The sequence below is a fragment of the Meles meles genome, chromosome 8 (genome assembly GCF_922984935.1).
Source record: "Meles meles chromosome 8, mMelMel3.1 paternal haplotype, whole genome shotgun sequence".
Lineage (NCBI taxonomy): Eukaryota > Metazoa > Chordata > Mammalia > Carnivora > Mustelidae > Meles > Meles meles.
In genome coordinates, this window is record NC_060073.1 from 17,480,334 (window position 1) to 17,494,228 (window position 13,895).

At 38.7% G+C, this 13,895-nt stretch overlaps 1 protein-coding gene and 1 pseudogene across 1 annotated transcript; both read right to left on the bottom strand.

The window, feature by feature from the left end:
- Positions 1-1,993: 1,993 nt before the first annotated feature.
- Positions 1,994-2,924, bottom strand: LOC123948035 (annotated as a pseudogene).
- Positions 2,925-12,720: 9,796 nt separating this feature from the next.
- LOC123949084 (olfactory receptor 4C11-like) lies at positions 12,721-13,635 on the bottom strand. The gene has a single exon (XM_046016396.1). The coding sequence runs from the start codon at positions 13,633-13,635 to the stop codon at positions 12,721-12,723; it is 915 nt and encodes a 304-aa protein (XP_045872352.1).
- Positions 13,636-13,895: the final 260 nt, after the last annotated feature.

The window sequence follows — 13,895 nt, forward strand, 5'->3', positions numbered from 1 at the left end:
GTCAGAGAGAGAGGAGGAAGCAGGCTCCTTGCTGAGCAGAAAGCCCAATGTGGGGCTCGATCCCAGGACCCTAGGATCATGACATGAGCCGAAGGCAGAGGCTTTAACCCACTGAGCCACCCAGGTGCCCCAACAGAATTTATTTTTAAAAAGAGCCAAAATTGGGGTGCCTGGGTGGCTCAGTGGGTTAAAGCCTCTGCCTTCAGCTCAGGTCATGATCCCAGAATCCTGGGATCCAGCCCTGCACCAGAGCTCTCTGCTCAGAAGGGAGCCTGCTTCCTCCTCTCTCTCTGCCTGCTTCTCTACCCACTTGTGATTTCTGTCTGTCAAGTAAATAAATAAAATCTTAAAAAAAAAAGAACCAAAATTGATTCACAACAATGTCATATAACTTGTTTCAATAAGATACAGTTTTATCGTCAACTGTAATGATTCCTGTTTTTCCGTATCCCTTATAAATGACCAGCACAATAAATAGAAAAATGACCACAAAGAGTGTTTTCTGCAAGTGTGGATTCTGTGTGAGTCCCAAGAGAATAAATCCAGTCACATTGTTGGAAGGTGTGAGGCGATCCATTCAGGAAGTAACACCTTCCTGGGGCCTGAATTGCCTACAATTGCAGTTTCCAGAGAGGATTCCAGATTCAAGGAACTAAATGTAAAGCCAGCTTTTTACTAGTAAAAGATTTTTTAAAATATATTTTGTTGTGTGTTCTGAGAAACACTTGCATTTGGTTGTACTAATAATTATTACTCTAATAAAGTGTCATACTGCATATAATAAAAAAATATTGTTATAGACCAAATCATAATCAAATACCAGTCCAAACCCCCTATATCATGAAAAGATCACAGGATGGGGACTAAGAATATTTGGGCTCAAGCCTGACTTATATGATGTATCATCTACTTATTTAAACTTTCTGGTTTTCCACTTCTTTCTGTAAAGTAAAAAAAAAAATGGAATTCAATTTTATAAGGTGTGACCATGTGAAAACACTAAAAATTTTTCACATGATTTTAAAAACCATTAATTTTTATAATTCCTGACCACTTTCACTCAATAGGAAAAGAAACCCCAATATAACTTTAAACATTAGGTGTACCAACTGTGTGCTAAGAGGGTATCTTCTTGGCCTTTTATCTATCTTGGCAAGTATCTTCTTTCAAAATTATATTCCACAGTGTCCTACATGCCAGTAGGCAATACAGCTTTTTTTTTTTTTTAAGATTTTATTTGTTTATTTTTTTTCCATTTTATTTATTTTTTCAGCGTAACAGTATTCATTCTTTTTGCACAACACCCAGTGCTCCATGCAAAACGTGCCCTCCCCATTACCCACCACCTGTTCCCCCAACCTCCCACCCCTGACCCTTCAAAACCCTCAGGTTGTTTTTCAGAGTCCATAGTCTCTTATGGTTCGCCTCCCCTCCCCAATGTCCATAGCCCGCTCCCCCTCTCCCAATCCCACCTCCCCCCAGCAACCCCCAGTTTGTTTTGTGAGATTAAGAGTCATTTATGGTTTGTCTCCCTCCCAATCCCATCTTGTTTCATTTATTCTTCTCCTATCCCCCTACCCCCCCAATTCCTAAGACAGCAGAGCAACTCCATGGCAATACAGCTTTCTGAGTACCAACTGATTATATACATGAGCCATTATACAACTCTGTAATTAGAAAGGCATGTTTTTAAGTTTGTTGCAAAACAATAAATGTTCTGATGAATTGCTGCCCTTTTTTCCCCTAATATTCTTTGAAATGGTTGAGAGATCATCATATTTGGATTTAGAAAAAAGCAGATCCACACACAAGCTCTGTCTGACATTGGGCTACTTATTTAATGTTTTTGAATTTCATTTTCGTCTGTAAAACAGCAATGATCATAATAATACCTACCTTGCAGAGGGGTTGTCTCAAATGGGAGGTATGGGAAGTGCTTTAAAGTAATATAAAAATGTAAAGGTCATGATAGAAATAAAATCTTTGTATTGGGTTACTTATCACCTGAAATTGCATTCCTGTTTAATAACATTCTAATGACATTTTTTACCTCTGTATTCCTGACTGTAGATGACAGGGTTTAACATGGGAGTAACAAGAGTATAAAATACAGCTATGGCTTTATCCATGGGAAAAGTAGCTACTGGTCGCAGATACATAAAAATACAGGGCACAAAGAACAAGGCAACTACTGTGATGTGGGAACCACAGGTAAAGAGGGCTTTTTTCCTCCCTGCAGAGCTGTGAGTCTCCAAGGAGCACAAGATGACCATACAGGATATCAGTAACATGACAAGTGATCACAGAAATAACCCCAACATTGGCAGCAACCAAGAGACCAACAAGGACATTGTCAGTGCAGGCAAGTTGTATCAGGGGGAAAATGTCACACATGAAGTGATCCATGATATTGGGACCACAGAATGGGAGCCAGAAAGTAACCAGAATCTGTCCAATGGAATGGAGAAAACCTACTGCCCAACACATACCCACAAGGAGGCAGCATGTGTGGTGGTTCATGATGGACATATAGTGCAGAGGTCTACAGATGGCCACATAGCAGTCATATGCCATGACCACAAGGAGGACAATCCCTGAAGCTCATAAGAAATGTTCTATAAATGGCTGCGTCATTCAGCCACTGAAGGAAACAGATTTTGAATCAGAGAGCAGATCAGCTAGCACTTTAGGGATTATGAAAGAGGAATAGCATGCATCTATCAAAGACAAGAAGGCCAGGAAAAAATACATCAGGGAGCCAAACCCTGGCTCCCAATGATAGTAACCACAATGAGTAGATTGCCTATGACAGTGATAATGTAGGTGATAAGTAACACGAGAAATAGAATTCTCTGCATTGGACGATCCTGGGTAAGTCCAATTAGAATGAATTTGGTCACATTCAATTTGTCTTCTTTCATTTCAATGCTGATGATAAATTCTGGAGTGCAGAATTAACCTGCAAAGACAAGATCTCCAAATTCAATTGAGAGAACTTTATATTTTGGGTTTTTAGACAAGACCAAAAAATTTCAGTAGTAAAAGCCATTTTGTGTGTGTGTGTGTGTGTGTGTGTTTTTATTTTTTCAGCATAACAGTATTCATTGTTTTTGCACAACACCCAGTGCTCCGTGCAAAACATGCCCTCCCTATTACCTACCACCTGTTCCCCCAACCTCCCACCCCTGACCCTTCAAAACCCTCAGGTTGTTTTTCAGAGTCCATAGTCTCTTATGGTTCGCCTCCCCTTCCAATTTTTTTTTATAAAAATATAATGTATTTTTATCCCCAGGGGTACAGGTCTGTGAATCACCAGGTTTACACACTTCACAGCACTCACGATAGCACATACCCTCCCCAATGTCCATAACCCCCTCCCCCTCTCCCAACCCCACCTCCCCCCAGCAAACCCCAGTTTGTTTTGTGAGATTAAGAGTCATTTATGGTTTGTCTCCCTCCCAATCCCATCTTGTTTCATTTATTCTTCTCCTATCGCACTAACCCCCCATGTTGCTTCTCCATGTCCTCATATCAGGGAGATCATATGATAGTTGTCTTTCTCCGATTGACTTATTTCACTAAGCATGATGCCCTCTAGTTCCATCCACGTCGTCACAAATGGCAAGATTTCATTTCTTTTGATGGCTGCATAGTATTCCATTGTGTATATATACCACATCTTCTTGATCCATTCATCTGTTGATGGACATCTAGGTTCTTTCCATAGTTTGGCTATTGTAGACATTGCTGCTATAAACATTCGGGTACACGTACCCCTTCAGATCACTGTGTTTGTATCTTTAGGGTAAATACCCAGTAGTGCAATTGCTGGGTCTTAGGGTAGTTCTATTTTCAACATTTTGAGGAACCTCCATGCTGTTTTCCAGAGTGGTTGCACCAGCTTGCATTCCCACCAACAGTGGAGGAGGGTTCCCCTTTCTCCGCATCCTCGCCAGCATCTGTCATTTCCTGACTTGTTGATTTTAGCCATTCTGACTGGTGTGAGGTGGTATCTCATTGTGGTTTTGATTTGTATTTCCCTGATGCTGAGTGACATGGAGCACTTTTTCATGTGTCTGTTGGCCATCTGGATGTCTTCTTTGCAGAAATGTCTGTTCATGTCCTCTGCCCATTTCTTGATTGGATTGTTTGTTCTTTGGGTGTTGAGTTTGCTAAGTTCCTTATAGATTTGGGATACTAGCCCTTTATCTGATATGTCGTTTGCAAATATCTTCTCCCATTCTGTCAGTTGTCTTTTGGATTTGTTAACTGTTTCCTTTGCAGTGCAAAAGCTTTTGATCTTGATGAAATCCCAATAGTTCATTTTTGCCCTTGCTTCCCTTGCCTTTGCCGTTGTTCCTAGGAAGATGTTGCTGCGGCTGAGGTCGAAGAGGTTGCTCCCTGCGTTCTCCTCAAGGATTTTGATGGATTCCTTTCTCACATTGAGGTCCTTCATCCATTTTGAGTCTATTTTCGTGTGTGGCATAAGGAAGTGGTCCAATTTCATTTTTCTGCATGTGGCTGTCCAATTTTCCCAGCACCATTTATTGAAGAGGCTGTCTTTTTTCCATTGGACATTCTTTCCTGCTTTGTCGAAGATTAGTTGACCGTAGAGTTGAGGGTCTATTTCTGGGCTCTCTATTCTGTTCCATTGATCTATGTGTCTGTTTTTGTGCCAGTACCATGCTGTCTTGATGATGACAGCTTTGTAATAGAGCTTGAAGTCCGGAATTGTGATGGAACCAGAAAAGACCTCGAATAGCCAAAGGAATATTGAAAAAGAAAGGCAAAATTGGTGGCATCACAATTCCGGACTTAAAAGCCATTTTTTTAATGGTGTGCCAAAAAGAAGAAACATCCTTTTTCTATTTTACAGAAAGAATGAATTTTTGAACTAACTCAGCTTCTTACAAGGTTCATCACCTGACAAATGGTCACTAAGGCTGTGCTAGAGGACGTCCAGATACAGAAAACTAACTCACCATATAATTAACCTGATTGTTTTTCAGCCAGTAAGAAATGTTAAGAACTGTTTATTAAATATTTAAAAAAAACTATTTGTACAATTGTTGATTTAATATACAGTTTAAGTGTAATTCAGTCTTTTTTTAAAATTTCTTTTCAGTGTAGCAGAATTCATTGTTTATGTACCACACCCAGTGTTCCATGCATTATGTGTCCTCCAAACTACCCACCACCCGGCTCACCCAACCTCCCACCCCCGTCCCTTCAAAACCCTCAGATTGTTTTTCAGAGTCCATAGTCTCTCATGGTTTCTCCCCCTCCAATTTCCTCCAACTCCCCTCTCCCCTCCTCATGTCCTCCATGTTATTTCTTATGCTCCAAAAATAAATGAATCCATATGATAATTGACTCTTTCTCCTTGACTTATTTCACTCAGTATAATCGCCTCCAGTCCCATCCATGTTGATACAAAAGTTGGGTATTCATCCTTTCTGATGGAGGCATAATACTCCCTGGTGTTTATGGACCACATCTTCTTTCTCCATTTGTCCGTTGAAGGGCATCTTGGTTCTTTCCACAGTTTGGCGACTGTGGCCATTGCTGCTATGAACACTGGGGTACAAATGGCCCTTTTTTTCACTACATCTGTATTTTGGGGGTAAATACCCAATAGTGCAATTGCAGGGTCATAGGGAAACTCCATTTTTAAATTGTTAAGGAGTTTCCACACTGTTTTCCAAAGTGGTTATACCAACGTGCATTCCCAACAACAGTGTAAGAGATTTCCCCTTTCCTCTCCAACACATGTTGTTTACTATCTTGTTAATTTTGGCCATTCTAAATGGTGTAAGGTGGTATCTCAATGTGGTTTTCATTTGAATCTCCCTGATGGCAAGTGATGATGAATATTTTTTTTCATGTGTCTGTTAGCCATTTGTATGTCTTCATTGGAGAAGTGTCTGTTTATGTCTTCTGCCCATTTTTTTACATGATTCATATGTTTTGTGTGTGTTGAGTTTGAGGAGTTCTTTATAGATCCTTGATATCAGCTTTTCCTCTGTACTGTCATTTGCAAATATCTTCTCCCATTCATGGGTTACCTCTTTGTTTTGTTTACTGTTTCCTGCACTGTACAGAAGATTTTGATCTTGATGAAGTCTCAAAAATTCATTTTTGCTTTTGTTTCCTTGGCCTTTTTCTTGAAAGAAGTTCCTGTGGCTGATATCAAAGAGGTTACTGCCTATGTTCTCCTCTAGGATTCTGATGGATTCTTACCTCACGTTGAGGTCTTTTATGCATTTTGAGTTTATCTTTGTGTACGGTATAAGAGAATGGTTGAGTTTCATTCTTCTACATAAAGCTGTCCAATTTTCCCAGCACTATTTATTGATGAGACTGTCTTTTTTCTACTGTATATTTTTTTCTGCTTTGTCGAAGATTATTTGGCAAAAGTGTTGAGAGTCCGTATCTGGGCTCTCCACTCTGTTTCACTGGTCTATGTGCCTGTTTTTATGCCAGTACCATGCTGTTTTGGTGATCACAGCTTTGTAGTAAAGCTTGAAATCAGGCAAAATGATGCCCCTAGTTTTTTTCTTTTTCAACATTTCCTTAACAATTTGGGATCTCTTCTGATTCCATACAAATATTAGGATTATTTGCTCCAACTCTTTGAAAGATGCCAGTGGAATTTTGATTGGAATGGCTTTGAAAGTATAGATTGCTCTAGGAAGTATAGATACTTTAACAATTTTTATTTTTCCAATCCATGAGCATGGAATGGTCTTCCATCTTTTTGTGTCTTCTTCAATTTTTTTTTCATTTTAAAACAATTCAAATAAGTTGCAGAGTAGACCTGTTCTGTCTTGTTCACCTCTTTGTCCCAAGCACTTGGTTCAGTCAGTATCTGACCCACAGTGGTATTCAACAAGTGTTATATAAATAAATTAGTCGGAAGACTCCTTCCTTATTTTTTCCCGTGTTTTCTTTTTTCCTCCTAACTCCGCAAATGAAAGTGTTCCCTCTCTTACATGGGAGAAAAAGTGGAATACACAGTTAGAACAGGAACTAGATGTATTCTTTCCACCTTTTCAGATCTATTCTCAGTGTGTATACCCTAGGCGGCTGCTTTCCCTGGTCCCCTTCCACCAGATCTCTCTTACTTCTGGCCAACAGGTGGTACCAGATGAATGTAAGACTGGTGGGAAGAAAAGGATATCAGGATATTTACTGTCCTGGTTCCCTTCTATAGTCTGTCAACGAGTGGGTGACAAATGAGATGAACTCTTTGGAATGGAACTTTTGGTTTCCTGTGATCACTCCTTCTTCTTCTCTCAGGTCTAACTATGATAATGGCTCCATCATACCCTATTGGTTTCCTGTAGCCTACCTACACCCTGGTAAGTAGACATAATTAAACTCTTCTAAATCTCTCATTTTCAGTAGGCTGTTTTAGGACTCCAATGGATACAGAAAATTTGTATTCTTTCCTTGTAGAAAAATAAAAATAAAAATAAATGAGGAAATAGTTTTTTCTCTTTATAAATTTATTTTTTGGTTTTCCATTTTGTTTCATATTTTTTAATTGAAATATAGTTGACACCCAAAATTACATTAGCTTCAGGTACACAGCATAGTGATCTGACACGCTATGCTATGCTCACTGCAAATGTAGATACCAACTATTACTGTATAAGGCTATCAAAACATCATGGACTCTATTCCCTATGCACTGTTATTCTTCCCCATGACCCATTCATTCCATAACTGGAAGCTTATATTTATAAAACACCTATACATCTTCTGATGTATAGCTATTAATAAAGTTAACTTTTGTCAGGAAAAAAACATTGTTAAGAAAGAAATGTAACATGAAGATTACTGGACATCTTCAGTTGAAGGCTATGTGTCATCTATGGCACTCTCTTTGGGATCAGATGATTCTATGGGATTTATGGCTTTAATTGTCTTGAGCTATTTTCCAACTCTTTAAATTTATAAAACTGATAATAATGCTAACAGTTCTGGTCCATAGAAATGCAAATATTGTTTGGTGGAAAGTTGATTGATTTCCCTGACCATCAAGGATCAAGCCAGTTTAGCATTTATATGTAAATTAATTACACATTCCTGATTGAATAATGTAAGGATGGTATTTTGGAGTTTCCTTCAGGCTTCCTTAAGGTATAATTTTACCAGTTTCCTCATTAATGAGTGAACTAAATAGAACATTTGTCATGTGTCCATTTTATATTTTTTGAGAGTTATGGTTTCACATTTTGAAAAATTATTGTGCCTTTGGGTAAGAGAAGAGAGACCATTATATTTAGGAGAGGTAAACTAAATAAGGTAAAGAGAAGACTTCTAAAGATCCAGATATTTTTGTCCTCTGTGTTCTTTCACCATGGGTTTTTTCTGTTTTATCCTGTTGGAGGTTTGTTTCTGCTTAATCAATTTGTAAAAAATCTTTAAAACTTTCTTTAAAGTCAAATAGAAACAAAATATGTCATCGAATTTTTTTTTTCTTATTAGCTTCCCAATTGTAATCCCAGCCATACTTAGCTAATATAAGTATCCTTTTCAACCACAATGAAACCAACCTGCCAAACAGATTTTATCAGTCTGGTCCTGGTGTTTGAGTGTGTGTGTCTGTGTGCATGTGTGTGTGTGTGTGTGATGTAGGGGAGGATTATTTAATTCAACATAATTTTATGGCTTATTTAACCATTCACTTATAAGTTCACCTCAAAATACTCAGTCTACTATATACCTCACACTCTAGGGAAATTAAAAAAAAAAAAAAGCATATAAAGTCTCTACTTTCCTAAAGCTTATATTCTAGTAAGTAGAGACAGAAAATAGCAAACAGAAAAGGAATTATACATTATGTCAAATCACAATACCTGCTAGGAGAACTATAAAAAAGGGTAAATGATACATGGTCCCTGAGTAGGATTATTTTCTGTAAGACAGTCAGAGAAGACTTCTTTGAGAAGGGATGGCAAAGGCCAAACTTGAATGAATGTGGAAAGACCCACAAAGATATCTGAGAAAAGAAGTTTCCAGATAGAGAAACCAGCAATTGAAAAGTCCTTGAGGAGGGAGCATGGTTGGTACCACTGATCAAAGGAGGTTAGCTTAACAGGATTAACAAGATTGGAATGAATAAAGAGTGGTTGATGACATATCTTGTAGGACCTTGCAGATCATTGTAAGAGGATAATTCTGGCTTCTGTCTAGAGAATGGTTCATAAAGGAGCAAGAGTAGGAGCAGACTAGTTAGGAGGTTATTGCAACCATCTAACCAAAAAGTGATGGTGGTTTGGACTCTGGTGGTAGGGGTAGAGGTGGGTGTATTATGAAGGTAGATACAATAGATTTTGCTTAGGGACTTGACATTGATGTAAGGAGAGAAAAAATAAACATTATTCCAAAGTTCTTTGGATATCACCTAAAGACAGAATCTTCCGGGACATTGTATAAGAATTCATGATTAAGAATTAATTCTGTCTCCCTCCCATAAATGATGCTTAATCTCACAAAACAAACTGGGGGTTGCTGGGGGGAGGTGGGGTTGGGAGAAGGGGAGGGGGTTATGGACATTGGGGAGGGTATGTGCTATCGTGAGTGCTGTGAAGTGTGTAAACCTGGCGATTCACAGACCTGTACCCCTGGGGATAAAAATACATTATATGTTTATAAAAAAAAAATTGGAAGGGGAGGCGAACCATAAGAGACTATGGACTCTGAAAAAACAACCCAAGGGTTTTGAAGGGGCGGGGGTAGGAGGTTGGGGGAACCAGGTGGTGGGTAATAGGGAGGGCACATATTGCATGGAGCACTGGGTGTTGTGCAAAAACAATGAATACTGTTACACTGAAAAAAATAAATACGTTTAAAAAAAGAAAAAAAAAAAGAATTAATTCTGTCTAATGGGGACATCCAAGGCTGCCACACCCTTGTGTGCAAAGAGCTCCACATTTAAGGATTCACCATTGACATGTGGATATCCAAGATTTGTGAGTGATGACTGTGAAGGGTCTTGTAGAGGAGTAAATATATCATGACAATTTTCTGCTATCTGGAATTAAAGTGTCCTAAGGACAAAGCACACTTCTCTAATTTGCACAATATGACCATATGGACAAGAGGCAACCATGGGAGAATCTGGTGCCATGGGTACCTCAAGAAGCAGTTGCGAAAATGGGTAAATCTGGTGTAGATGCTTGGGGTTTGCTTTCTGCCTGTTGGGTCATCAATTCCTTCTCTTTGAAATAGATTCCCCCCTGCCCCATGGTCAAATCACAAAGTGTAATTGATGTTTCCACCTATTCTTCAAGGGTAAGGATATAATCCAGGCTGGAAAACCAGGGAATCTTTTTTCGTTATTTTACAAAAGTCATTGTTTCAAGGTGGGTGGGGTGTTTCACCCAAAAAAATGCAATCTCAGGACCTTTGCTGGAATTTCTGGTAAAAAAAAAAAAAATCTCATCTTTCCTCATCAAAATTTTTATTATTATTTTTTTTAGGTATTTTTTTATAGTGCAGGACAGCCTAGAGGCCCAAAGGACATTTAGGGCATAAGACATTGCTAATTTCCTTAACTGAATTCTAACTTGTTCAAATACCATCATTCTACCTTGGGATCCTCTCTTTCTGAATCATGGGCTGAAGGAAGGATAGGGTGACAGATCTCTGTAGAACCCCACAGAACCTTTGTAACTGGCTGTCACCTGCCAAGGTCCAACAGAGCCCCACCATTGTCCAGCTATTTGAAGTAACTGGTAGAAAAATTGCCATAACACTAACTATCCTTGTTGTCTCTAACACCCTGGTGATTATCCTGTCCTGGGTCTTGAGGTACTTACTCGACTGCCCAACAAGCCTCCAACCTGAAAATAGAGATGAGGGGAACTAAAAACAGCTCCCTTCACCACTGAAATCACAAAAACATTTTATAAGAGTTCCCTTGGATCTTTCAGAAAATCATTTTATAATTTTTTCCCTGACCCATCAATGATTAATTTAAGACTTCTCTTCTTTTTTCCTATTCCACTACGTGGAGTGATTCCTTTTCCCCTTTCTTCATGACTACTTTCTAAAGTCAATCTCCATCCAATTTACTTTGAAGCCTTCCCCATTTACAGATAACGTTAAATTACACAAACTTTTGTCCTTAACAATAGATCTTTTATGTGAGTGTGAACAAATGTTTCTCAAATATCCTCATTATTCTCTGACAAACATCCTCTGTGAGACTTAAATATTTATTTTGCTACATCTTACTATGTGAAATTCTGGGAATCTTTGGTGGAACATGATAACATTTTGTCTTCCATTCGCAGAAATTAGTCACATACCTGTGAAGTTCATTGTATTCTTTTATCATTAGCCTCTATCACCTAAAGTAATACTTCCTGACATTAATTTGATGGGAATTATAAGCTCAAGAACTGAAAGAGCATCACATGACAGTGCTCAATTATGAGATTATGATGGGGTCATAGTGGTAGGTGTATATCACACATATCAAGTAGGTTATCTTCAAAACTAAAAATATAACTTTTAAAACATTCTTATATAAAACCAAAAGACCAAACTTGAAAAGTGCAGAAACATATTTTCTAATCCTGAGTTTTCCCAAGGAATCTGAATTTTTACTTTGCAGAAACCATTAAGAACTAAGAAAAAAAAAAAGTGTTTTTTCCTTATACCCAAAAAAACTTGACAGCCAAGGAAACGAAGCTACCCTGGGTCAATGATATAGAGATACTCTGAAACTTCATTTTTTTTGCCCCTTCAAATGTTCATATACCTACAAGTGATTCTCAAAAAAAAAAAAAAAAGAAGCCAATGGTGCTTTCTCCAGCTTGGAAAAAGTCACCACTTTCCTTTCACTTTTTCTTGGTCTTCACTGTGCATGGTTTTCTAGTCTCCTTTGTACCCTTTATCCTCTCTTCTGCATATCCCTGCTGCCAAACACTCACACTGCATCTCCCTTCTCCCTTGTGAAGAGCAATGGGAAGGAACCCACCAGTAGGCAGCTGATGGCCAATCCACCCATCACTGCCAAGTACGAGACTTTTTCTCTCACCCTTCACAGAACGTTTAGAGGTTCTCTAGTGACAATTCAGGTTTTCACTGAGATTTCTAGCTTTGATTGGAGTTTGAGGGTCCATCCATGTAGATTCCCCAGTGAGGAAGGCTCAGGTAAAGATTCCAGAGCAGAATTTTCTCAGAATATCTTCTCCAAATCCCACATTCTCAAGATGGAAAACTCCACTCTCTAAATTCCAGTTCCATATGGATTAGCTCTTATGACCACATTCAGAAACACTAGAATAAAATCTAGAAAAAGAATTGGTATGTGCACACACACGACCATTCTTTCACTGGTCAGTACTTTCTTTTCTGAAAACAAATTTGTATAGGAAGCTAACTCAGTGTGTGAATATGATCAGTTATCAATAGCATTCAACTAAGGGCCCTCATAGGTTTCTCAAGATGGTTATGGACTGTGGGTAATCTTTTTCTAATGCAGTACTCTCAGAATAACAGAATATAAGTGCACATGTGTTAATATTTATTAATATTAATACAATTAAATATACAGAATATTAGTGTAATTAAAATTTATTATTTCTTTTTTCTCCAGGGGGAATATTTTATCTTTTCTGTCCAAGAACCAAAACCAAGCTAGGAAAATACCAAGTTAAGGAAATATACAATAGAATCCCTGAATATCATGTATCAACAGAATCATACTTGATTACACCATAACTTTTTCATGGCATTCTTCACTTCGGCATTCCTCAGTGTATAGATCAGAGGGTTGAGCAAGGGTGTCCCAATTGTGTAAAACACAGCCACCATCTTGTCTATTGGAAATGTGGTTGCTGGGCGTGTGTATATGAATATACATGGACCAAAAAATAAGACAACCACAATAAAATGGGAGGTGCAGGTGGAAAGAGCTTTTCGCCTTCCTTCTGCACTGTGGTTTCTCAGAGAGTACAAGATGGCAACATAGGAGATAAGCAGAATTACGAAACTCACCATGCATATGGCTCCACTGTTGGAAACAACTAGCAAGTTTATCACGTAAGTGTCCATGCAGGCAAGTTTCAACAAAGGCTGCAAGTCACAGAAATAGTGGTCAATAACATTGGGGCCACAGAAAGCCAATCTCAAAACCAGGAAAAGTTGTGCTGAAGAGTGGATACAGGATCCCACCCAGCTTAGAATCACCAGCACACAGCAGACATGGCGGCTTATGATGGTTGTATATCGCAAGGGCTTACAAATGGCTACATAGCGATCAAAAGCCATGAGGATGAGCACAAAGATTTCCATGCACCCAAAGAAGTGGGCTGCAAAGACCTGAGTCATGCACTCATTGTAGGAAATGGTCTTCTTCTGAGAAAGGGCATCCACAATCAATCTGGGGGCTGTGGTTGTAGAGAAGCAGGCATCAGCAAAGGACAGATAGAATAGGAAGAAGTACATGGGACTCCCAAGGGTCCTGCTTGTTTTGATAGTCACTACGATGAGAAAGTTCCCCAACAGTGTGGCAAGGTAAAACATCAAGAAGACTGCAAATATTGCTTTCTGCTTTCCTGCATCCTGTGTCAACCCAAACAGAATAAATTCAGTCACACTCTTATTCATCGCCATACTAGTGGCTTCAGTTAAGGTTCACTTGACAAGGGTTTAATCTGCAAAGAGAAGAAATGACGTGACATCATGGGAAGACTAGTGGGCTGATCTCAGAATTCCTTCTTTTTGTTCCAAGTTATGTTACCTCCAGCTGCCTTTAATCCTTTATGAATTTTAAAGCTGCAGAAGTCCAAGCCTTTCCCAGATCTATCTATAGATTCAGAAACTAACTGCATTGCATCAAAACCTCTGCATTTGAAGAATAAAATTTAAATGTC